The sequence below is a fragment of the Corapipo altera genome, unplaced genomic scaffold (genome assembly GCF_003945725.1).
Source record: "Corapipo altera isolate COAL_440 unplaced genomic scaffold, ASM394572v1 54, whole genome shotgun sequence".
NCBI lineage: Eukaryota > Metazoa > Chordata > Aves > Passeriformes > Pipridae > Corapipo > Corapipo altera.
Genome location: NW_020884902.1, coordinates 6064893 through 6092310, shown reverse-complemented (window position 1 = coordinate 6092310; position 27418 = coordinate 6064893). Strand labels below are relative to the sequence as shown.

General features: G+C 41.7%; 1 protein-coding gene across 2 annotated transcripts in view; it reads right to left on the bottom strand.

The window, feature by feature from the left end:
- Positions 1-1307: 1307 nt before the first annotated feature.
- The window catches only part of EPHA4 (EPH receptor A4), a 106481-nt gene continuing 80370 nt past the window's right edge, over positions 1308-27418 (bottom strand). The window contains exons 8-18 of one of the 2 annotated variants that reach the window (XR_003528788.1): positions 26327-26438; positions 21072-21130; positions 20167-20280; positions 19802-19987; positions 15790-15851; positions 15053-15262; positions 12391-12540; positions 9796-9989; positions 7159-7314; positions 6002-6883; positions 1308-3763 (exon numbers count right to left, since the gene is read on the bottom strand). Coding sequence is in view for 1 of the 2 variants with exons in the window: in XM_027650574.1 (XP_027506375.1) it covers positions 6769-6883; positions 7159-7314; positions 9796-9989; positions 12391-12540; positions 15053-15262; positions 15790-15851; positions 19802-19987; positions 20167-20280; positions 21072-21130; positions 26327-26438 (1358 nt within the window). In the remaining variant the exon portion in view is untranslated. Of the gene's footprint in view, positions 3764-6001; positions 6884-7158; positions 7315-9795; positions 9990-12390; positions 12541-15052; positions 15263-15789; positions 15852-19801; positions 19988-20166; positions 20281-21071; positions 21131-26326; positions 26439-27418 lie in introns of those variants that run through there. The other variant, XM_027650574.1, reaches the window with a different exon arrangement.

The following is a 27418-nucleotide window of genomic DNA, read 5'->3' as shown; positions in this document are numbered from 1 at the left end:
AGGATCTAAGTTTTCAATCCTCACTGGACATTTTGAGACAGTTGTTTCATAAAAAAAAAGATGCAAAGGTTCTTATTTCATTTTGCAATAAAAGTAAATAATTTGTAAATCATCTTTGTGCATATGAAATGGAATCTATTTTTTCACCATGACACATTCTATCAATACCTGACTGACTGAATCCAGGCACCAGATGAAAGACCCAGTCAGCTGCCTTCCTCACCCAGATTCAAAAGGACACAGTGAACTTGCTTTTAAATTACAGTACAAAAAAGTGCTATTGGCAGGGCTTTTGGGGACCAGAGCTTTATGATACCATTCTGCTGGCATCACTGGACTCTCTCCCAATTCAAGAAGAGTTTGCTTCAAAATCTTCTTCAAATAGCCCAATCAAAATCTTAAGAAAATTTCTAGACGAGCCAGTTCTTCTGTGGCTGCTGAGAACTGCGTACATGTGTAATTTGGACAGTTAGGAGTGCCAGGAAGCCTGTGTGTCCTAAACTAAGCACTGCTCTGCAAAGAGGTGACAGGTGAGGCCATCACACACACATAGAATACATAGCTCGTGCCCCTACATGTTTGACCATCACACAGCAACATCCTTTACACAACATCCACGCTCAGCCTCTGCCTTAGAGCTCTCTTCACACAAACTGCCCCTCCCCATTTTCTGCTGCTCCTGACAGCTTTCACCACCTCCCTCTTTGGCCACGAGTGTCCTACATGAGCTCACTGACCTAAATTGCAGCCCACAAGGAGAGCAACACAGGCAGTAAGTCAGCAGTAAGGTCATGAGAGGTGAAACCCTGGCCCAAAGGATGCTATGAAAACTGTAGGATTTCTGTTAAGGTGATGTCAGGTCTCAGACAACATCCAGATGAGGGAGCAGGAGTGGGACACTATTCCCAGCCAATTCCAGTTGTGCAAATGAAACAATATGATGACCCTGTCCAGGCACAGCGCCCATGGATACTAACTGGTCTCCAAAGAGAAATTATTGATATTGTTAACAAGGTCAGCCTGATTGCAGCATCCTTCCCACATCACAAACTCTTTCAGCACACCACACAGTCCAGGACATGAACTAGGAACAGTAACAAGCTTTAAGGTACTCGTGGGAGTTATGCAGCTCAAACAAACTTTGGGAGTGCATGTGAAGTCTGCTGAAGAGAATTAATCCCTTTGGAGCAAACGCCAAGGATTTTTGATTTGGAGAATTATTATTCTGAATTCTGTATTCATATCTTGTGAATATGTTGTGAATAAATTCTACATTAAACAAATATACAATGATTAGAAATAGTCCATTTCAGGTTTGTACAGCAACTACTTTATTATTTTCAAATGCAAATGTTTGCATTGTTTGCTATTTTACAATTTTACAAACTAGGTATAAAAGACCATAAATAAATGACATAAGTTATGTGTACCTAAAATTCATGGAGGGGGAAAAAAATTACAAATTAAAACAAAATAGAAAAATCTATATATCTAACCCAGAGATCATTCAAATGCACGAACCAAGAAATGCTGTTAGATTTTTTCAGTATGAACTAAATTATAATATGCCTCATACATTCTAATTTTAACCACAGTCCTTGCATATTCCAACATACTTGCAGTGATACAAAAAAATAAATGCACTCTCTTTTTATTTGTCTGATTAGTATTTCAGATTTTTTTTTCTTTTCTGGTTATGAAAATGTCACATAAAAGAAAAATACTGCTTTTTAAGTCCTGTTCACTGGTTACTTACCAGCTTTTTGTATTTTACACATATATATTTTTAATACATAAGATCCATCACAAAATTAGCACAGCAAGAAAAACCCGGACAAACATCAACCAGTGGTGTGTGAGCAGGACAATTTCTTAACACACAGAGGTTTCTCATGTGAGACAGGCCAGCAGTGACCTCTCCTCTCCCAAGGGGCAGCAGTGCTGTGGCACTCACCTTCCACTTGTCCCAGCTCCATCTGGAGCAGCCTGTGGCTGCCCATCCCAGCACAGCTGGCACCTCCTGGTGCCCTGCCCGTGCCCAGCCTCAGCCAACAGCATTGCTGCGTTTGCTTCCCTCCCACAGCCCTGCCACTCCTCCTCTGCCAGAGCAGGCAGAATTACTGCTCCATGAGCTCCGAGGGTCAGCAAGGAGGAGGAAGCAGAAGCGACTTCAGGACACCACAGCTCCAGTCAAGGCTGCACATCCAGACTGCCCAACGTCTGCCAGAGCCAGCCCCTGTCCCACCTGGGCTGCACTGGTGGTCCCCAGCAGCCAGGGAGCAAGTGGGGAGTGTCACCTGCCCCGCTCCAAGTACTCTGGCAGCCCCACGTTCCCTGGGTGCTTCCCCTCAGCTCCACTCCAACTACCTTATGCTACACTGAGGTGGATTCTCCAAACACAGAAAGCTTTCCTTGGTAGGAACCAGTAAGTTGCAGCACTGTTCCTCGGGCCATGGAAGAAAGAGTGTCTTCTACTGCACTTCACCTGCTCTTCATTACCTGCACAAGGAACAGCACACATTTCACAACTGCCTGGCTAACTACAGTAACTTTACTGGCATTATTTGTTCCTTATCTGTGCTGGGAACCAGGGAAGTGTTCTGATTATTACATTACAAGATTTCACAGCTTGCACACAGAACAAGGTGCTTCTGTGAATGAAAGAATTGCATATATTTGTTCGCATTCAACAAGTCTTTAAAATCCTATTTTTGCAGATAAAAAAGGCTACTTAAAAATTCAGTTCAGGATTACCAGTGGATGGAAATGCAGGTGTTGCCTCCATTACCTTGCCACTTGCAAACTGGTTGGTCTTGGTCATGAACAGGGCACTAGTACGAATAAACAACACTTAACAAAAACCTTTAGCACCCTTTAGATCCCGCAATCCATAAATCCAAAACTAACTTGAAATTGCTCCTGTTTCAGGCTGCAGAACTACTCATAGTGTGGCAGCTAAAAAATACACTTACAGATACAGAAATTCAAACATTTTTTAATGTGTGTGTTCTTGCTACCATTTCAGACACAAGCTATTGGCCTACTCTCATATGACAGGGGACTCCTGTGCTTCCAGAGGTGTTCTCGGCACATTCACAGGCAGTTCTACACACGAGGTGCCTCGCACGCAAACACAGGCACACAACCACACATACGCACCTTTCAGAGGAGACAACAATCCATTATCCATTCAAGGAAAAAAAATATATTTATATCACTGCAATGGCACCTTCAGCGTAAAATGTCACCTCAGCAACGTACATAGGCAGCTCACAGGAACTGGGTTCTTTGCTGTGGCACCTGGCCTGGTGTCCTTGGTAAGATGTGTAGTGCTCCATCACCTGCATCTGTCCGAGATGGAGCGGTAATAGCCAGGGAGACGAGGAGAGGAAATAACAAAATATATAAATAAAACTGAAGATAGGAAGAGAAGGCAGAAGGGGAGGAAAAAAAATCCAGAAGTCTGCAGGGCTTTGACACAGTACATTCCTCAAGTGACAACTGGGTGTTGAGTCTTAAAGAGTCAGTTATCACTCAGTGGAGAAAAACAACAGAGTGGGTGGCCCGGAAAAAAAAAAAAAAGAGAAAGTAAAAGTCACGCTCTCTTCAGGGACCGATGACTGTTCAGCATGTGTTTTCCAGAATCAGTGCTATGGAAGACGCAACTGTGGATCTAGAAGGCTTCATGTCTAGTCTATGTTCCTCCATGGTCAATACGATCAATAGGACAGGCTATGGGGCCGTGAAAGCAAAATCCATTTCCCTGCACAAAAGAGAACACAAATGTATTAAACCACATGCGCCAAGACAGACACACAGACCTGCCCAAATCCCTGCTCCTGGATCTCCCGGAGAAGCCCTGCTGTGTGTAGCCAGTCCCTCCTCAGCTTCCCTCACACTATTTCGAAGTCTTGCTTCCATGGTATATCCTATATACAGACATATAACCTATCTATCTATATTTACATGTGCCACCTCTTTTTTTTTTCATCTGCTCTCTTCTAGCCAAAATTTCATTCCAGTGGATTCCCTTCCTTGGCCATATTTTATTGCAGGGAACACAACCATCAGTGGCAGTGCTGAAAAACCAGCATCTGAGCTGCCTTCACAGTTTTCATTCTATAGGGACACAGTTTTCCATTTTGTGTGGAAAATATTGCACTGTTTTGAATTACCACTACTAGACTCCAAGACAGCAATTTTACAAACTGGCCAGAAAATTGGGTGTATTTTGGTTTTAGATAAAAAGATGATCTCAACAGAATGCAACAGATTTACAGCGAGGAAACTTGAAGTATCTCTGCACTTAAGATGCAAAAGATTTTTTTCCTGCTGAAAGTACAAATGTCAGGTCTTTAAAATGAGTAACTACTTCTTATGTTGCCTGGCAAAATGACATTAAAACATGCTGGTTTAAGTAGGTTTTTTTAAAGAAATCTTAAATTTCTCGAAATGGAAAAGCTTTTATAAGTAATACTGCAGAACACTTTACACTGAGCTGTCATGACTTGACAGGATCCAAATTTAGCATTCCATATTTTGAACATGTTGTTCTCTGAGAAAGTTGGAAATGCAGGAGAGTTAGTGGTCAAAATCATCAAGTTATTGTTAAAAGTGACAAAAAGTGATGTGAGTGACAATACAGTAAGTGTGACTTGTCCAACTGAGTGAACTGTTTTGGCTTTAGAATAAACTCAATTATTAAAAAAGTCTGACATATAAAGGCACTAAATCATTTCTGAATTTGCTGTCAGGTGCAGACCAGGACCAAAATATTATAGACTAAAGAACCAGTCTTAGCACCATCAAACTATAAATTTCACCTACTTGACCTTGTGCCTGGCACAGCTGAAATGAAATGTCTATTCTAAAGGACACGTCAGGAAAATCCTTCTCCTATTCAGCACAGTATAAGTGTGCCTGTCCTGTCTCTTTTCTAAGGTCATCTCATTACTTTGTTCCTCAAAAGGACTTTAGAAGGAATCTAATTTATATAGTCTGTTCAAAAAGAGTAATAGAAGCTTTAATATAAATAAAATTCAAACCTAAATGTGCTCAGAGCTTTCCTGGATAAAGCTTTATGCTGTGCGACCTACAGAGGACAAGCACGTTCCCATAGCAGTCTCCTCCACCTAGCAACGCAGGGGATCCTTTCACTCACTCAGTCTCCCATCTGTTCCTTAGAGAAGGTGAAGGGCAGCTTTTCCAGCAAGTCATGCTCCATATTTTTGGCCATACTTGCAGAGGGGCATCAGGCCTCAGCTGTGCAGCCTGTACCTGGCACTCACACTCACAGCTGCCTCGATAATCCAGCCCACAGTGCTGGTTACAAGAGTGAATTTTGGTTCCCACAGCTGATCAGACTGGATCACTGTGCCTGAACTGTAACATTGCTGCATAGCACAGAGCTGTCACCCTGCCTGACACCCGAACTGCAAAACCAGGAAGGCTGCATGCACAGTCCCATTTCCTTCTGCTTCCCCTCCCATAAAACCACTGACACTGCAACTGAAACTGGTCTTGCTAAAACATAAATATTGGTTCTACTTCTGCTCACGAGAGGGCAGGAAAAGTCCTTGGTTCTCCTCAGTGCATTTATGAGCATCTGTAATTTACAAGGTTATTGTTACTTCCTATGGGATACACACGTGTGAGTTTTTCCATCCAAAACACAAACGCATCTCTAGTGCTCCCAGTGCAAAGTTGGGTCAAGCTCTCAGCACTGAGTTGAGCCCTAAGACACACTCCTACACCTTTTGTCTGCACATCCTGACATGCAACATCTCGAGAGCAAGACCAGATTTTGAAAGAGTGCAATTTTCACTGTCATCAAATAGAGCAAACAATGGGAAACACTCAGCAATTAGTCTGGGAAACCAGCACAGGTTCTTACAAACAAGTTGGGAACCCCAAATAACACATACCACAGCATTTTTTACTTTCCCCCAACAGTTTTGAAATCCTAGCACAGTTTAAGAAATAAAGCACCATGAACATGTACCTTCCGTGAGGCAAAGGGAATTGCTTCTTGAAAGAGAAAAGAAGTCTGAAAGCTCCACAGCCACGATTGTCACAGCTGACTACTGGCAAGATGTTCACAAAATGTCTTTCAATTGCAGGCTTCAGCACGGCACAACAACAGCCAATAATCTCCCCAGAAGTCTAGTTTTGCCCAGTAATCCACAAGGTGGGTCAGTTCATGTCTCAAGCCCATAAATGGGCAGATCACTAATTGGCAGGCACTGATTAGCCAAACAATATTCTCACTGAGGTTTCTGCAAGGTATTAGTGATGCATCAAGTCTGCAAAATATATCCTAGGGCAGATTCTTCATTCCAGTGAAAGATGCACATCGGTGGTTTCACCCACGAATAAAACACTATGGTTGTAATCCTACGGGTCACAGGGAGAAGGAAAGTAATGCTGTTGTTTTTTCAAGCACAGTATCTGGCAGCAAACATAGCATCAAAACTTGAATGTGACTTTATATTTATATAGATACATGTATTTTACATATCGTTGATCAACAGAGAAGTATGTTCCAAGAAACAATTTGTTCCAGGTCTGATCTAAAATGACGGCTCGTCATTTCTGGAGGCCCCCCTCCCCAACACACACGCTCGGCTTCCGCAATCTGTACATCAAGCAATGCTGCAGATCTTTATTTCGACGGGCGAGGAGACGAAGTAAAAAAAGTGCAGTTCTTCAATTAAAGTGCATGGATGAGGTAAACTAATTTCAAGAGTTTTGAGTTTATTCAGTACTGGCTCAGACGGGAACCATCCTGCCGTGCATCTGTTGCATTTGGGTGCGCATCGCCTGGACGCTGCTCAGGATCTTGTTCTGGTGCGCGATGGCCGTGATCCCGATCCTCGCCAGGTCACTGCGGAAAGCAAGAGAAGAAGCGAGGGGCTGAGAACCATGGATCAGATGCTGGTGCAGAGAAAAATATTATGAGTCAACCACAAGCAACATTAGCAAAGCAAGGCAGATGTACAGAAATGTTTAATTAAATAAGTGGAGGCATTTTAAAGTTATCCTCCATCCAAATGAAAGGCATTCCATTCCTTTAATGAGCGTAATGATATGCAGCACAAAGCAAAAGAGGCTGATTAAATCCAGATTTACCAGTTTTTTGTTATATCGCTGAGTACTTACTCCTGGTTCATATGCACCACAGCCTCTAGGGTGGTATAGCCAGCAGCTGTGAAGTTATCCTTGTATCGCTCCATTTTCATGGCTTGGAGCCAGTCACCGACAGAAACAACCGCTGAGAACTCAGGGGAGCTGGGATCCAGCAGGGCTGTGCTAGGTCTGGATGCCAAACAGTGAAAGGACAGAGAAATGGTGTCAGCTGGATCATGAACCACAAACCAAAGTTTGGTCTCTGCAACAATTATCCTCAATGATGAGGGAAAGCAAGGGCGAGACGCTGTGCCCAACGAAACTAGTGGCTCTGCACATCAGCGCAGATCAATGCAAGAAACTGAACAAAATGCAAAGGAATAGGCCAATTTTTGCTAAGAAAGAATCTGACCTTAGGTTTTTATTTTTGGTTTGAGACCTAATTTGAGCCACAATGCTGCTTACAACTTCTACCTCAGATGCAACCAAGTTCACAGAAAATGCTTTTACTTCCACAAACAAAGAAGATGGCAATGCTGGAAGGCGTTCAGTCTGCTGGGTCTGTATCTCACGGGCAGCAATGCCAGACCTTGCCAATCCTGCATGTGTCAGACCTCAGCTCAGCAGCTATAGAAACACTACTGAAGTATGTGCAAAGGAACTGGGAGCTCACACCCTGCCAGACTGGTTTGGAGGGTAAAACTCAGGGCGGGTTCAAATAAATCCTATTTCTAGCCAGGTCTGCTCAGAGCACTCAATCAAACTCAGGACAGCAGGGAGTTAATCCCCTCTTTAATCAATCCATTCCTGACTGTAGTGTGTGCCAGGAGTGGCGGGAATCACGCGAGCTTTGATCTTTCTCTCTTTGCACTGTGGAATGTGCTTCTCATTTTCCCTTGCACAGATTTGCCAATAATTATTTTTACAAAATTTGCTTCTCCTATTAATATTTCATTTATTATTTCATGTATAGCATAAGCCCCTGTTTCATTAAACCACTATAAATTACTACTATCTATCTAATCAAAACAATTATCATTTAGCAATTTATCTGAAAATGCACATCAAAGATTAGGTGTGCAATAGCATGGTTACATCTTGCCTGAGGCACTGAGTACACACTGGTTATACTTGGTACAACCCTTTTACTGCACTATCTAACACAAGACCAATCATGGCAATCTATTTATATATAATTATGCTGCATGTATAAAGTCATATATTAATAATGTTATATGCATACTTGAAATTCATATTCCAAAGATGAGAAATATATTTATAAACAGCCATGAACATGAAATGACCTTGAATAGGGTATTAACTTACATACACACACACAGAATGACCTTGAACTGTCTATTAACTATTGAAAAATCTACATATTTTCAAAGAGCACCTCTAAATTGGAAAGAAAGCAAAATGGAGGAGTTCATACTGTGGTTCTCAAATCAAATTATCACAGCAGATCATACTGTGATTCTCACCATGTAAATTATTTAAGCATCAAAGGAAGGATACATTTTTGCTAGGCTACCATTACAATTGGGGCAATTTGGAAGACGTGGTGATAGGGGTCTCACAAGGTTAATAATCCCTCTTCAGATAACATACATTGTAAGCAAGACTCACAAAGGGACCTACAAGTTTAAAAAAGGAACTAGCTTTTTTTACAGTGTTGTTCTATTGAAGGTTGAGACAGAATCGCTCTTACTCCTTCACTGATTCAAGAAGCTTAATTTTGTATTGTCTAATGGATATTTTTGTACCTTCCCTTCTACTGAAAAATATATTCCCATTATCTTCCTCTTGTTTCTTTTCTTTTATGCTTTTTTTTTCATATTTGCTGTAAGCAAATTTACCTAACAAAGACATTTTAAAAAACCAGACCAAACCTGGCGTAAATTAGTAAAGTTCCTATTACTTCAGCAGTATTTCATCAGCTTAAACAAACTGCTGATCTGTCCCAACAAAGATATTTTGGTTTTACCCTACTACTCTGGGAGTTTCCTTCCTGCTGTGCTTCTTTTGCACGTATCAGGTACACCATGATTAGCAAACAAAACAAATGTAATGTGGGATCGGTGGAGACATGAAACTGGCTTTCCACAAAATTAAATTCAAATTCACATAAAAATTAATCCACACCTTCCCAATGCCCGCAAGGCGTTGGCTGTAATGTTGTAATGCTCATTTGCAAATCCTACACAAATCTAGAGTTTATAAAACTTGATGATGTGCTTTTCCTAAGAAAACCACATAACTCCTGTTAGCTACACTACATTGGGATGACCCTACCCCATTCGAGCCCTTTCACCACGGGGGCAGATGGGAAAGACGCAGCAAACTCTGCCTTCCAACAGAGCTTGAATGCGTCAGAGCTTTTTCAGGACATGCTTAAGGCTGTGCTATAAACTTGCTCAGTGTTGGTGTGATACAGCAACAGCTCTGCTCGTTCCATTTTCCTTCTCGCAGGGCTGGGCGAGCCTGGGGTGCCCCAGGGGTCCAGCAGTGTGCCAGCACGAGCCCTGTGCTCGCTCACACAGTGCAGTGGCCGCTGTGCAGCCTCGCTCTGCAGAGCCACAGCGCACACCTCACACCCAGGACTCACAGCTTTGCCTGTCACCTCCAGTGTGCTCCCTCGTCCATCACCATTACTAAAGCACAGCTGACCTGGAGCTCTCACTGCCTGTCCTCTTCAGGCTGTTGGGGTTGCGGATGAGTTTGTCCAGCATGTTGACGATCTGTCCAAATTTAGGCCTGTCACTGCGCTCCTTCTGCCAGCAGTCCAGCATCAGCTGATGGAGAGCAATGGGGCAGTCCATCGGGGGTGGCAGCCGGTACCCTTCCTCAATGGCTTTAATTACCTATAAATGGCACAATTAGGAAGACATTAGAGAACATCAGACACTGCTCACATCTACCAGCTGAGTATCATTTATCCTAGGGCAATCCGAACTATGGTAACAAATCCACAATTAAGTGAAACAACATGGAAAATTTCACTCAGACTCAGGCGGTTGGTGGTCTCAGAACTGTCATTTCTCCTCAGCAATTCAAAACTAAAAGGGTTCAGCATCCAAAGCAGATATCAGATACAGGAGGGCAATGTGTCACAAAAGAGCACATTGGATATAGGGATGACAGAATAGTGCTGGTTAGAATCAAGCAACTATTGTTGGACAGAGGGTTGGAGAAGCAACAGCTCTACAGGAAATCTTAACTATCTGTCAGTTTTGGGTGCAATATGTTGAAGATTATGTTTTCCCCATAATTTTTAAGGTACAGCATATCACCCCCTCCCCCTTGTCCCCCAGGCTAGTCCATCTCTGAGTAATGCAGGCCTTGCAGAGAACCTGTTCTCTCACCACTATATGCTCTGAGCCAAGAAATGCAGAGATGGGAACCCTTTTGTGCAGCTTTACAGAAGTCCAACATAGTTTAAGCATGTATTTCATATTTAACAGAATTCAGAGAAACTCACAAACTGAAGTCACTTCAAACTCTCCAAAATGGGCTCCAGAGCTCAGTATTCTGATGTCTTCTTAGCTCTCTCAGGAGAACGGGATTCAATTCTGACATGACAGGGACATGACCCAAGAGCCTCCAGATCTGAATTAATCGATATGACACTGCTGGCAGGACTCACCATGAGACCAGAGACCAGGAGTGAACTGAGACTGAGTTGCACTAAATTCCCTCATTTAGTGCTTGTCCAATTAGAGGCTAAAATCCACTGGGAGGACAGCGTGAGGAATATGTTTCTATTATTAGCAGCTATTCAGTGACCACAAACAAAGTGGCTCTCACTACTCCAGAAAGTATGAAGATCCTTTTGATCTCTCTTGATTCAACAGACACTGAGTATACTTTGAAATCCACTTCTGCTTTTTGTGAAGAATACTGATTTTGCCATCATAAAGGAGAAAAAAAAGGCATATCTATGACATGTATATGTGAAGAGTATGCAAGGACCATAATACTGGCTTTCCCTGTCCTGTTCAAGCCAGCTTTTCAACCTGGTCTAGCAGCACATATTAGCAGTGTACACCAGCCTAACATAAACAGCTCTAATAAAAACAGTTCTGTGTTTGTTGCAGTGAGCTCCACTGTGCTGTGCAGACATGCTTGATATAACCGAGACACATCTGGTGTTTTATTTTCTTGCTAAGTCTTGATGACTTCCTGTTAGCAAAGGAAGGCAAGATTGGGTGCCAGAAGAGACATTTCACATCAGAAGGAAATTAAAATTATATCCCCTGTTTAGATTAAATGCCATCCGTATCTAGACACTCTTTGAAAATGTTCAGCTCTACATAAGAAAGCAGATGACTTGTAAAATGACTTAACCACTCCCAGGACCATATATTCAGATTACCATTTTCTTCTTCCTTTATACCCTTGTAAATCCCCTGGGAAAAGAATTGCGGATAATCTAGGCTTCATTTTCACTGGGATTTTTTTATTTTCATTTAATAAAAATTCCATTAGCAAAAGCTCTTATTAGCACTATTATTAAATACTCTTCTGGAATAGCAGCCATTGTGTATGCTCCCTCTTGGAATACATTGAAGTAGTCCAGATGGTACAGTTAAACAGGACATGCATAATTTAAGAATGGTCATTTCCAAAAGCTGCTTTTTAATGTACTCAGGGGGCAGCTATGCCATTGTCACAAGGATGCTCTGAATGGTAATTAGAATCGGATTTCATATATGTTGATTTAGATATCCTATAAGAAATAAAATCACCTGAAAGAGTTACAAGCATAGCGGAGCTTCAAGAATTAACTAGCAATAGGAAGCCCAATTAAATTCAAATGTTTTTTTCTTAAAGACATTTAATAAACTCAAGATTTAATATGAACATTCAAATCTCCCCTCTCCTGACAGTATTACGATCTGACAGTTTAAATATATTAGTTTCCCCTTCCTCCATTTTTCTTTCTTACATTAATTGTTCGGGGTTTTTTAATTAAAAAACCAAAACAAATAAAGCTGATACACAAGTTACAAACCCTAACTTGAAAACTCCCTATTCCCTGACCAGAGATCAGGCTTCAAGTACTCAAGGAATTTTAGTTCCAGAGAAGGTCCCTGAGAAAACAGGGGTTCTACCACCCGTAATATCCTTTTAAAAACCTGGAATAAACATCTTATAACCATATAGCAACTGACACAGAAACACATCAGCAGACATCTAAAGACAAAGGTAAAGGTGAGGTGAGAGGAAAGAGAGAGAGAAGAGGAAGCTCAGGAGGAGACTCACATCTTGATTGGACATATCCCAGTAAGGTCTTTCTCCGTAGGACATCACTTCCCACATGACGATGCCATAGCTCCACACATCACTAGCTGATGTGAATTTACGGTAGGCAATTGCCTCTGGTGCAGTCCACCTGATGGGGATCTTGCCACCCTGTCACAAATAAAAGAAACCACAGAGTCACTGACCCAGTAACGTGCGTGGCTGACACTGTTCTACACATTAAAAATACAAAATGCTTTTTGTACACAACTCCAGAATCCTTCTTAAAAAGGCATCCACTTTCTCTCTTGCTTGCCATAAAACTGTCAGATCCAACCAGGAGGCAATGCTGCCCATCTGTTTTCTTTAGTCACAAGGAGGCGAACCAGTAAATTGTTAAATGAATTTTTATCAGCCCTCCAAGAGATCTCTGCTTCGGGCTATGCTGAAGCCTGAGAACAAGCCAGGGGTTTTACAAAGTATATATTAGAGATTTAGTTGACAAAACAAACAAGTACACGCTCTTAATTACTATTTCCTTGCTTGCCTGTCTGACCTGTTTGGCCTGTTTCAGAAAAATGGGATTATAAACACTTTGCTTTTCAAAAAGGTAAAATAAAGAGAGGAAAAACTGGAAAGATTTATGAATACGGTGGTGTTTCCCATGGGCAATATCCCAATTCCTACCAGAGATGTGAGATGGCAAGCAAGCCTCTGGGCTCTCCCAGACCCTGTGGGAGGAGTTCAACACCAGACCATGGTACAAAGCTGCTTTTGATACCTGTTGGAGAGAGTTGCCTCTTCTTACAATACTTCTTTCTAAATAAATAAAAAAGCTTGGGTATCTGATATGGACCACCGAGGTCCTGCACTGTTTAAAAAGGAACTCACTCCATCCTGTTTATCTGATTTTGCCTTAGCTGAGTGATCCCAGGCCAGAGATTTCTCCTTTTGTTTATGCTAATATGTAAGGTGTTTTTAATTGAGCTTTTGGTTTCCTGCAGTTCCATCTGGGGAATGACTTAAGCTGAACAAAGGTTTTCGGTTTTTTTCATTTGCTTTTATGCTTTTTTGATTAAGTTTGTTTTGGTAGTTTTTTCCCCAACAACCTTTCAGATAGTTTTTATTCATAACTGAGTGCAGCATATGCATACTTAATGGTATATTGTTCTAGTATATCTCTCAAGTGTTTTATATGGACTTGTTCCAAAGCCAAGGGAAATCAAAAGGGGTCCTTCTCCTAGCTTCTTTGGCCTTTGCATCAGGCCCTTTGTAAATCAGGTTGTAGCAATATGTGCCTTGTGAGGCTATAGGATGCTCTCACTTTAATACTACTAACAAGAGCAGAACAGGTTGCTTTAAAAATTGCAGCCTGTTATAAAAGGCTGCTTTAAAAATTGCATTCTACTGCATTGTCTCTGGTTATGCAAAAGCTTTATTCCTCCTTTCAGACATAGATGCATAGACATTATTTATACGTGGTTGTTGTTCTAAAAATTGTCAGTAAGCTCTTTATATTTAGCTGCTTGAGCACAGTGGAGTTAATTCAAATTTTCCTGATCCTTCATTACTGATACCAAATGAAGACAATGACTATAAAGCAAATGTCATTGATTCTCTTTAATTTACTCTTGAGAGCAAACATAATGCTGTATCTCCACTTGTTAAATTTAAAGGGAAGTTTTTTAGTCATTTCTGTCTTGCCCTTGTGTACTTGTCTAAACTCTAATTTCCCCGAATCTAGCTTTCAGATATCTGCTTCTTCCACTTGTCACCCTTATGAGTGAGAAAAAGCAAGGCTGGCCAGCATTTAATACTATATGAGTCTCTCCTTCCCTATAATGAACTGTGAATCCATTAAAGGATGAGTGTTGGGATTAAACGGCAAGATCTGAGTGCTGCAAACAAACTCTGCACTGGAGAGAACAGATGGAGAATGGCAGATATTTAAAAATGAAGAAAATAAGCAATTAAAAAAGGAGACCTTATAAACTCTGACTTTTTTTTCTTTGCATGCATGTTGATATCAGAGGTGTTGGTACAAAGACTGGTAATGACTGGGATGTTGTTTAGTGGCCAGAACTACTTGCATTAGCCCTATTCCACATGCAGCATATTAAAATGGATTTAGCAAAATTAGTTAACAGTGGGATGCTGAAATGCAGATAAAATGGGAAAGAAACAAAAAATGGGAATGCAGGCCTCACACTATTCCCAGCACAAATTATTTAGGTCAAATTTATGACTTGCTTCATGATAGGCAAGAGTGGATTTATTTTTTTTTTTTTGGTGACATGTCTTCACTTGCTGTATCAAACCTCATGTAGGACTGGCCACTTGAAAACCATTAGGCACATTTGTAGATATCTGAAGGAACAGAAATCCAAGTTCTAATTTCCAGCATCAGATTCCTGTCATGTGCTCTAGCACGCTGAAGGAACCAGAGGAATACAGGGGTCACAACCTTGGAGAAGAAATACTGATGTGGCCACTGCTGTAGCAATAACACTACATCAATTTATACCAGCTACGGAGTCTGGGCCAATGTTTACTTTTAGGCTGTGCTATAAGTTTTCACTTGTGACTGAGATTATTTTAAAACAAACCACTGTCACCTCCCACACAGTCACAAAATCAACATGTAGGCAAGACAACCCACTGGACATTTTCTCTCCCTCCTTACCCGTGTGGTATAAGCTGCTTCAGGGTCATCTTCCAGGACCCGGGACATGCCAAAATCAGACACTTTGCAGACCAAGTTGCTGTTGACCAGGATGTTGCGAGCAGCGAGATCCCGATGCACATAACTCATGTCAGAGAGATACTTCATTCCTGAGCCAATGCCACGAAGCATCCCCACCAACTGGATGACTGTAAATCTGCCATCGTTCTTCTGCATATGGGGAAAGGAAGAAAATCACAGAGCATTAAGCTAAAAGTTGCATTATTGCCATTGCTGAAACTGGTAAAGAGCATAGCTCTGGATTCCCATCTTCTCTCAATAAAATGCAATGTTATTTCCTCACTCTCCTGACAAGTGTCTATAATTCACTAGTAAAGCAAAAACCCAGAGCTTCTGTCACAGCTTCCAGTGATGCAGTATCCAGTTTGCAATGAATCTGGTTTTAATGAGTCTACAGCACTGCGATGCTTTCAAAAATGGAGCAAATCAGAAGCGGCCCCATTAAATATGCTGCTATTTTAAAAACTACATTTATACTATATTCTCCCCCTTTATATTTATTCTGGTTTTCGATAGAAGCAACACCAGAAAACAGAATTTCCCAAGTACAGACACAATTTTTTTAAAACTGCTGAATTTTCAGTATCTTTCTGGGGGAGGGAAAAAAAAAAAAAAAAAGAAAACCAGAAAATGTTTCGCAGCATAAAATCTCCTTAGCTTTTGAAGAAATCACTTACCCTGAGGAAGGCATCCAAGGAGCCATTCTCCATATACTCAGTTATGATCATTACCGGTTTACCTAAAGTTAGTAGAAAGAAAAACACAATTCCTTGATGAACACCGATGTTAATGGGATAAAAATGGGTTGCACATGATTTTACTGCCAAGACACCTGGCTTACACAATCTAATTTAATTTGAAAAGCACCAAGCTTATGCCTCAGCTGTGGGGAGCAAGAGAAGAAATATTATAGGACAGAAACATTTAAAAGGCCCATCTGGAAGGTTAACCCTTTGACTGACTCATTGACAAGGTCTTTAACTAAAGTGGCTCCTGTTCTCTAAGGAATATATGAATTGACAATTGAGAGCTAAAAACCAAAGATCTGTTCAAACCTGACAAAAATCTTTAGCGTAATTAAATTGCTTGTGCACTAGAAAAATGAAATTTGTGAATGCTTTGGTCTCTCTGCCTCTTCTGAAAGATCAATGCTTTAAATGAGTTAGAAGCTGTCATGAGCTAGAAGGTACTCCAAGACGACTGGATTCAAGAATGAAAAATACAGGCTGTTCCTCTCAACTTTCTCTGTCCCCAATTTGTATTCCGTGTCTCTTGTTATTTATAAATGAGCCAAAGCCATTTGCCTCCTGAAGTCAACCACAGGCTAAATGATTCAATGCACTGTGTCACATGTGGGGCACAGTGCTAGGCAGCACTCAGCTCCCCGTGCTGCAACAGGAGCCAGGCTGGGCAACCTGAGGAGAAATGTCATGTCACTGCCACAGGGATGCTTTCTAGGCACTCTCCTGCCCCAAACAGCAGCAAATACATAAATAATGTTTAATGTTGTCTTTAAGTTTTATAAAGGTCATACAATGCTGAAACCGAAAACACTTAGGTACATCCAAGTGGTACTAGTTATTCCTTGGAGTTAAATCATGCTGAATATCTGGAATACAGATACTTGTGGAAATAGGTCCAATAACATCTCAAAAGTGAGCAATGAGACAAGTACAGAGGTGACTTATGTTGAACAGCAGAAGTCTGGTCCCAAGATGAGCACTGTTAAGCTCATCTGAAGTCAGGGGAGTGCCTGACAATCAGCGCTGTCTGACATGGCATCCCTTCCTCCCACTTATGCTTTACCTACAGGTATTATAGAGTTTCTTCCTAAATAAAAGATGGTGTCCCAGAGAACCTCAGCTTTTACTTCCTGGAGCAGCTCTGAATAAGGAAACATTGGGGAAAGAAGGCTGCAATGGCCATGTCACCTAGACTGTAGGTAGCTCCACTCTGTCTTGGCATGAGAGGTATCAGAATAACTCAATTCTTCTTTGCTTCTGTCACAAGCAAGTATTTGCTCCCAAAAAGCCATCTCTCAAAATTACCCTACCATGAAATGTTGCAGTATTTAAAGTTCCCCTAATAATTTCTACCTCAGTGTATCTTTCACCAAGATGTTTTTCTCTTCATTTGTCAGGGATTTCCGTTTTTGAAGTAACCTTTTTTTAATTAGAAAATAATATGCTACAAGGACTGTCTGTACTGAAAATTTTACATTTCACTTAGGCCAAGATCTATGTGCAATGCATCATTTATTTTACTCATCAGTACTTATTTCACCTTTTTAGTCCCAACCTATCCTTTGCAGGCCTTTTACTATTCCTGCTTTTACTTCCCTTCCTGCTGATATCCAAACTCTTACTGCTTTGGTCCCATGCAAGCTGTCAATGAAATGTCAGCCTGGCTATGGAACCCTTTCTGATTTGCATGAACGCTGCAGAGAAGCAATGGTATTGCACAAAGCAAACTGCTCCAGATGAAGGGCTTAGTGACCTTGGTTGAGTACATTCTTAAGTAAAAGGATGTGATAAAACAACATTCCCCCTCTAATTCACCTTTGCAAGCATTCTTTGGTAGAAAGAGGAAGACCTCCAAGCAAATCTGCATATGGCAGTGTTTCATTTATCCTTTGCAACTGTGACACCAACCCTTCCACTGAACAAATACAGCTAAATGAGTTTTAATTAACCTTCCTCAATCAAAAGATACTATGTCAATGCAGAAGGGAAGAAAGGGAGATTCTTTCAGTGCATTAACATGTAATTTCATTACTCAGGCACTTCTTTAGCAGTGGAAGGGGATAGAGAGCAGAGGGAGAAGTTACCATCAGTGAGTCAATTATTAAAGTACTTGACTAGCAGCCAATAATTTATTCATGGGTTTTTGCTGCCTCTCTCAACCCCCATCCATACCACTATTTATCTCACATTTTAATTTTCAGTTTATTAAATGCATTCATTTATCACAGCATTCAGAAAACCTATGGAGAAATTGAGATAAATGTCTCCTTAAGTAGCCCTGTTTACCCGAGAGCCCAGCTCTGAGGTAACGGAGCCGGCTCGCCGCGGGAGCATCGCTCACCATGAGCCAGGGAATGGAGCGCTCCTGGGTCAGGCCACCACCTCCTCAGTGAAAATTCCAAATCATTTTAATTCACTGACAACTGCATTATGCAAATGCACACGGTCATTTACAACTGCTAGAGCTGTAGCAGCTCAGGGGGTTCCAGCCTTGGTCGAGTTTCAACATAAAGATTCCTCCGTTGCCTTTTTTTTTTACAGGGGTGCTAAGAAAAATCACTGTCTGTAGCAAACACCGTGGTCCGATCACAACCTCCCTCCCCTTTCTTACATCAACAGCACAGAGAGAGACTCAGCCCTTCCACATTTAAATAGAGTACTATCTTAATGTTAGGTTTGAGGGAGGATCTCAGCAAAGGATGGTCAAAATTAGTCCAAACTGCTATTTGCCTTGAAAAGCAAACTGGCACACACTGTATGAGCCATTTTCAACAACTGAGAGAAGGCAGAGTAGGAGACAGCAACACAAAGAAGCAAGGTTAAGATTTCCAGAAACACAAATGGCAGAGTAAATATCCAGCTCTCACTGACATTCAAGAGGGACAGGGTTTTGCAGTGGTATTGATGGCTTTGACAACTCTGAGAAAAACTTTGTGCTTCTAGCAATACTTTTTAACTTTTCATCCATCTCTAATTTCAATTCCTCATGCTATTAATAGCCTGCATTCACATTCACCATGTACCACCATCAGATGAAGAAGGTAAGCTTCACAAATTCCACTCTGACAGCAGCTCACAAGATCACTGTCTGCTTCCTTTGTACCCTAAGCATGAGCCCCGACATCCAAAGGGTCTTTTAGGATTAGCAATCAGTGCCAGGCTTTGCCAACATGCTACCTAGGGCAGTCAGAGCAGGGACGATAACTACATCATCACAGTGGCACCTTATCAAGTCAGACCCAAGCATGGCTGTCTCACAGGTGTATTTTCAGTTCTAGCCCAAATAGCACCTAGCCAGTGCTGTCACTCTCTTTGTAAGGCAGAGTTCATGGCACACGGAGTGCTAACAGACTTAAAAAACCCTCAAACCAACCAAACAAAAATATCGGCCAGGTAAATTCTGCAGAGTGAAATCATCACACCTGTATATCAGAGAACACAACTAAGCAGGTTTCACAGTAAAATAGCCTTCTTCATTTCAAAGGCTTGCTCCTTACATCTGTGTTTTGTACCTTAAACATACGACTCTGAGGTTTGTTTTGGTATTTTTCCCCCAACCATTTTGAATTCTTTGCTCACCATCTGCTTTTGCCTATCCTGTAACAATCAGCTCAGTCTAGTAAAGATGTAAAAGATGCCTGCTTGGCATAGCAAGAAGGGGGGGGCAAAAAAGCCAACCCCTGCAGTATTAATTCCCCCTACAAAATCTTGTACAAGCTGCCTACAGATAGAGTATCAGTTGAAACCGTAAACCCATTTATAGCTGACAACAAGATTAATGACTTGTCCTGCACTGATTTCCTCCTATTAGCTATCAGTGGATCTGTTCCATCTGTCATTTTATGGGAAAGAGGGTAAAAAAAAAAAAAAAAGCCAGCACACACAACACAGACTTAATTTCTCAGTGACTTCCAAATCGGACTTGTGATGAAAATTACCTACTTACATTTAGTAACTACACCTTCCAAGTGGATGATATTGGGGTGGTCAAATTGTCCCATGATACTGGCCTCACTGAGGAAGTCTCTCCTTTGTTTATCAGTGTAACCAGCTTTTAGAGTCTTGATAGCAACACAGATCTCTCTTTTTCCTGGTACTTTGAGGCGTCCACTACACACTTCACCAAACTCCCCTTAAGGAAAGAGGCACAAGAAAACATAATCATGAACAAGAAGCATGCACTTGTGTTGTCAAACTGTTATGTCAGTGCATTTGGGGGAACTCTCATACAAAAATTACAGGATCACATTTCCTAAAAGCAAATTTAAAAGTATATTTACAGAAAAAAATTGCAAAAGTGCTGGCACTTACCCACACCAATAACTTTTTCAATCTTTATGCATGAGGCATCGATTTCTTTGGCAAATTCCCTCACAGCTTGGTTTGGATCCTCATATGTAAAAGGATCCACATATGTTCTAACACCTGCAAGGCAGAAATGTTTTATTTGAAGTCACTGATCTACATGCTGCTGAACACAGAACATATGAGTCTGAAGCCTTAATGATATACAACAGCAAAGAGAGTGTACAATAAAAATGTACTGTAAGCCAGGAATGACTGATGAAGGCAGGAAGGACTTAATGTATTTTCCCCCCAGTGCAATATTTTAAAATGTAAACATTTAATAGTTCCCAATATTGATGTAAGGAATCAGGCTTTTGCCAATTAATGAGCTTCACAAATCACTGCCATCACTAACAGGCCAATCACCTGTCTATGGATTTGTGAGACTAAAACACATCCCATTTTTCCTATGGAAACCAGGAAATTCTGAGCTCAGGTCCTGGGCTTGGTACCTGGATGACTGAGATGGAAGTAACAATAGGATTGATTCGGTGCTGGGAAAAAGGCAGCAAAGTTCACACTCTCTTTCCTGCAGTATTGCCTCTGGCCCATTCTAAAACTTTTTTAGCAGAGTATTGCGGGGAGAAATCCTGCCTAAATATCAGTGTCCAAGAACAGGTATCTGTCAGTGCCAAGGAACAACAAAAAAATTTGATAAACCTTTCTCCTGTCTGCACCCTTAAAACATTTTAGCCAGATACTTCTATTTTCCCCACTATTAAAGTAGTTTGGAAGCAGGATGTTCACAAGAGATGAAACAAGAAACATATTCATCTCAAGAGCAATGTGATCCCTTATTTCCCGACCATCAGAATGTGGGATGTGTTTTAAGATTCAAATCAAAAACCCCAAGCACCATGGCCTTTTACCTTGGTTCAAATGTTTCTCCTCATCTGCCTCTTGCTTAGCCTTGCTGTACTTACTGCGCCTGTCAGAACAAAGCAGAGCATTAGAGTTCAAAATAAGTATCTCACCCTGAGACAAGCTTAGTTGTCCTGACTTGCTGAGACTTGAGCTGCTGGCACCTGCCACAGCCCGTGACACAACACACGCCAGCAGTGCAGGAGGGTCCTCTCCTCACACTTCTCTAAGTGCTACAGGCACCAACAGAGCATCAAGGGAAGCACAAACCTACTTGCATCTCCACATTTAAAGAAAGAAAAGAATATGAGCGTTTGGCTGCTTGTTCTTCAAATGTGCATTTGCAACTGAGGAGCCAAATTTGCTTTTTAGCCCTGCCACATCAGGATTTAAATGCTACAACAGAGGTGCTTGACTGATTTTCAAACGTAATTAGGCAAATGCCAATATCAATATACTTATTTAACTGCAAACTTAAACTGTAAACAAGTCTCCACACAGAAATTGGATCTCAGCAAAAAAAAATCCCCACCAACCCTGACCATCAACAATGCAGATCCTAAGGATTTTTTTTTCATTCTTTTAATCACTGTATAATTAAAGAGGCTGAAGAGCTCCTGATGGCAGAGCTCCTCTACCAACCCTCTGAGTCAGAGACAATAATGTAGTACAGTATGTTAATTCTATGGATTACTACTTCTACACTTACACCCATGATATTGTATCTAGTTATGAATTTAATTAGTTCAGCTTTAAACTTCAATGAATAAGTAGCATTAAGAAAAGTTAATACAAGAGGTTGGTCCATTAGGGAGGATATTGAGGAGTCAGCTCTGCCATATGTGCAGGGATTTGAAGTTCCCCTGCATCTAATGGTATGTAGATGTCAAGATCTGCTTTGGGCTTTTACCCATCCATCAGTGAATGTTCAGAATCAAGCATAACAACAGACACTGCTGTAGAGAAGGGCTTACTCTCAGTTTGCCTGTTCCTATGGAAATCCAAGTCTTCCAGTGTATCAGACCCAGGTCAGCTAACTGGTAAGAGTCTGGGGTGGAGAGAAGAGGGAAGGCAGAAGCAGAAACCAAGCCTGAATAAAAGGATGCAACACTGGTACTGGCTGCAACGTGCAGCTGCTGCCTGGAGTGGGGCAGGAGATGACTAGGCATGCCAGGGCTACAGGGGTGAGACAGGCTGAAAACAGTGAATAAGGGGAGGAGGAAAATGGAAGTAGGTGAGACAAAGACCTATGGGGAGATGTGAGTTTAAAGGGGTCAAAAAACTTGCAGATAACTGGAAGAAAACACGTGACTGAGAGCCCTGCTTGCAGTTAATCTTCATGAGTCTCACCATACCCCTCCCATCAGCAAAACCCTTCTGCCCTTTAGCAAAAAGTATCCCACTTCCATCTCTGCACCTGCCCTGCGGGGAATGGCAGCTTCCCATCACTGTCAGCTGGGAGGCCACCTCCCAGCCTTTGGCTTTGCAGTCAGTGCTGGGTGTTAAACACACTATGCCAATAATAAAAAAAATAAATTAACCATGAAACGGAAAGAAAAAAAAAATCCTATTTGACATGTGAAGACTAGCTGACCTTTGAACCAAGCCTGACAGCTCCCAACATTGACAGGACTTGTGTTCAGACAGAGAAAGCAGGTATACATCCAACCATAAGCCTTTGGGAGCTTCTTTTCTTTATAAAAATCATTGAAACACAAATGGCTCCAAATCACAAGAAGAGCATTATTAAAAACCACACTGGATCTAAACATCATTTAAACCATTTAATTTGCCCCAGAACTTGTGTAACAGAGCTGAGTTAAACAATGGGATGATGTTCTGCTCCCAGCTACTGAACTGAGTAAGACTGAGGAGGTGGCACAAATCTCACTCAGTACCACATGGGATCAGGTCAGTTAAGGGGACTGCAGAGATGGTTTCAGGTATTACACAACTTCTCTCAGAGGAAAGAAAAAAAGGGGGGAAAAAAGAATTCTGCTTTTCAATTAGGACCTTTGAAATTCATTTTATTAATGTTCAGGCACAGGTGGGAAATACGAAATGCAAACAGGCTTTGCATGAAAGCATTTTAAGTATGAAAAAAATTCTCTTTATCTTATTTTTAAAAAGTACGAGCACCCTAACAACAGATTAAAAAATAACCTTCCCCCACTAAAACCCAAAGACATGAAAAAAGCGAGGGGAAACAAAGGGATTACTGTTCAAGCAATATAATTGTAGCTTATTAAGTTTAAATAATACCTTCCAAACTAACTACCTACTTCCACTTCTCCCTGTGTCACCTGTTGACCTCTCCTGCCTGGCTTTGGGCAGGACACTGCTGTGTGCCATTGTCCCCGAGAGCAGCCCAGGAGTCCTGCACCACGGGGCACAGGGGCTGGGGCTGCCTCTGGGGCAGCTCACCTGAGTGGCAGAAGGGAGCCTTTGTCACAGATTTGAAGCCAGTAATTACAGGGATTTTGGCAGCGGTGATTAAATAGCCGGCATTCAGGAAAAGAACACAGAAGCTTTCAGAAACTGCAGGGGTCAGAGGCACAGGCAGAGCTACAGGTGGGGGCCGCTGATGAAGAGGAGGTAACAACGCAGGGTATTAACAGGCACTGAGGTGAAACAGCAGGGCCCTGGCGCCACACTGCTGCTCCCACCTCCTCCTCCACACACAAAAGAGGGGCTGGGGGTGCTCAGGCACCAGGTTGGCAGAGCACCTGCTCCAACACCACCAGCAAAAGGTGGGCAAATGCGTTCACCTGTTGGTGGGGCAGAGATAAATCAATTTATCAGCTGGAAGACTTTCTGACAGAAACTTCCAGATGCCCAGAGGACCATCCTACTCCACTCAAGTCCTTTTACAAAGTGTCTCTGTTTTATACTTTGTCGAATCCTTTACAACTCTATTTGAGACACCATAATTTCCCTCAGCATTCCTGCAGAGCAGGGTTTAGGAACACCCACGCTACCTCCTACACACTGCTCTGTGGATGTGCCCATCTAAACCTCGGTAACTTCAAACCAACATTAGGCAGATTAGTTCTCATATTAACACAAATGCAGTGGTCGCAGGACAGAACCAAACAGCTTGAGCTGCCTGAAGGCAAAGTCCTTTGACAAATTCTGCTGTAAAGATGAATTTTGGGATTTGAACAATGTCCTGAAAAAACGTGATACCAAATTACTAGTAATAGCCCAGTGTTCAAAAGTGAGCATCTACAGCATATGCCCAGTTCCCACATTTGGCTCGTGGATGCACAGAGGCCATGTCTGCAGGCCAAAGCACGGGTTTGATTGTACAAATATGACTTTTAGGTCATGGCTAGATTACAAAACCTCCTCATGGGGACTCTGTGAAACAGAAAAGCTTGTTCTCATCTGAAGTAATTTGGGAACAAAGTATAATTACTTTGCTATTAACTTCTGCTGGTGCAGGAACATCATGAAATATCCCCAAAGCCCATACCTCTAAATGACATTGGTATAGTGGTTAAAATCATTAGAGTAACAGTGAATATTAAAGTAGATTCTGTTTATTGAGAGCTACTTCCAGAGACTGGAGAGCTGTGTATTGAGGAGGGCTATTAATTAGCAAGGCACCATGCATTAGTATGCACAGAGCAGTTTCACTGTCCCTGTATTTCATTCATCTTGCTATGTATGTCTTTCCCCTTCCATGGCCTCTCTGAGAGCTACCAGTGCGGAGCCACAGGACACCTCAGAGCCCGTGGCCACCAGGGTACTTTTATCTCCATTCCCACCAGTGCCTGGACCAGCCTTTTGTCCCTACTGCCCAGATGCTCTTTGTGGTGCCTTTGTCTGGGCCACACACGCGTGGGCAGAGATAACCGAGCAGACATTCAGAGCGGTGAGGGGACCTGTCTGAGATCAGCAGGTCTGTCAGTACCTGGCTCCAGGCAGCCTTTCCTCTGACAGCTTTATGGCCGATACTAACGAGAATCAATATGAGGGCAAGGGGTTGACAGTTCATTTTCTGAAGAGTGATCCATTGAGGGCCGATCACCAAGCAGTGTTTATCAGCCTTGGGAAGAGACATTTTTTTATAGGGGGAGGAGGGGGAGGGATCATCTCAAAGCTCGACAGGCTCAATTCTCCAAGGTGGCGACTCATAATTAGAAATCCAATGTATCCTGCTATCAATCCTGCCTTAAATAATAAAATGATCAATAAAAGTAGAGAGGAGATTAAGTCATCAAGCTCAGTGATGCTATTTGCTGTTTCAACGGCTTTTAATAAACCTGTCTCTCTGCATCACATTTTCATATGTTCTGCTCTTCTTTCTTCTTGCCAGCATGGAGGCTTTGAGTTGAACACCCACAGAAAGCTACCACAATGCATGTCTACTTTACAGATATTACAGTCATAGTCACTTAACTCCTCTCTAGGACGATTTAAAAAGAGCAAATCAAAAGGAATTTGTGCACATTAACAGCTGATGTCATTAAACTGACCAACAGAGACTGAAAAAACGTGCATTCCTCAGATCCTGGGCTTCAGATGTAGTAATGATACAACCAGTTTTATCCCAAAATTACACTGAAGCAAGATCATGCTGATCTTTTTAAATGAGACTGAATACAAAGATGAAGACAGAAACACACTGTGTTTCTGCTACACTGTCCTCCCACTCACAGGATTGTTCCTGACGCCTGGGTTGAATTTGGGAGAATGAACAAGTACTTGGTAGAAGATTATAGTGCTGCTTTGATGAAATAACCATCGATCCAGTCTGCTGTGTTACTGCATATGATGCTGAATGACTGTGCCTTCCATTTCACAGTCATATCCCCTCAGACAGGAAGGACTAACCCAAAAGACTAATGCAAACTCATACAGACTAACACAAAATCACAAGCATAGCAGTCTGATGGCTTAGTTCACAGCAGTGCCGTTGTTTACTCTCAATCAGGAGTCAGTCCAAGGAAATCTACTGTACCCATACCCATTAAACTTAACTTCAAATTACAGTAACCACAAATCTCTAGCTGGCTTGCTTCTCAATGCCAGTTATTGGAATCAGCTTTGCATTTGAAGGGTAAATAGAGCTGGAACTATTGCCATTACATCACATGCTGCTTGGTACTAATGTTGAGAAGATCAAAGCTACAAGGGAGAAGGCTTGTAATGCAAATGTACTATTTATGATGCTAATCAAAGAATTTAGCTTTGTTTGGAGGAGACAAAAAGTTCCCTGATGAAAGAAAAAGAGGGAGAGAGAAGCTTAAGTTCTTACCTCCTGCTGATGACAAAGGCTGCAATGAGAATGACCACAAGAACAACACTGCCAGCCACTGAAACAAGAAGCACTGTGGGATTGGTACCATCGCCAATGATGGGGGAAGGAACTGAAAACAGAAGAGGGACCATTAGTGTCAGACACTCTCAAAAAATCAACCTAGGTAGCACTCAGTGAGCTTTCTGGCTTGTGAAGGCAGTTTAGAGTAGCACTCAAATCTACTTTCAGGCCTTTATTATATAGTAATTTGATACAATTTTCCAACAGGGTGCTAATGAGCTGAAGACATGATATTTAATAATGATTTGGGGAACTTAAGTTCACTGGGAACTCCTTCTCTCCTTCAGTGCTCCTCAGAGGGTATAATGGCTAATTTTTTTTGCCTTTCTAATTGCTTTCCACACTTCTTTCCACCTCCTTTTTCCCCTCAGTGGGGCCAGATGATCAGTCCCCAGGCTGACACAAAGACAGTAAGTTATTTTAAAATGTCTACCCTCTTCTTGCTGGATTGATTACTTTCAGTTGTTAACATCCTGAAGGATGTTGCCACTAACTGGCATGACCTTAACTTGATTTAAGCAGACCTGTATGTCCAAAATAAAATAGGCTTGGTCACACTGTCTTCCTGCCACAGAAAAGCAAACATTCTGGGAGCTAAATTTGCACATTTCCTTGAGCAAAGTGAAAAGCTCTGCTAACAACATAATTCAAACATTCTTGTCTCTATATGACTGCCTAAGGAAAAGTGCAAACACGTGAGCTGATGTAGGATACCTAAATAATCTATGACAATAGCTTGCAAAGGGGAGTAACAGGGTTCTATTCTCCTTGAAATAAGATATTCCAGAAACATGCAAAAATCTACATTTACAGAAACAAAAATCTCTCAAGCATCAACGGCTTCCAAGTGTTCATAGGGTGCATGTTCCCTTAAGCTACACTGAAGTATTGTCATTGCTAGAATCTAGAATACAGCATATCCAAAGAGATGTCTCGGGTCAGATTCATGGCATCACAAACAGCCACGTGGCCACAGAAGAACATTTGCTCAGAACAGACACACTACAGTCCAACCATCCAACAGGAAAC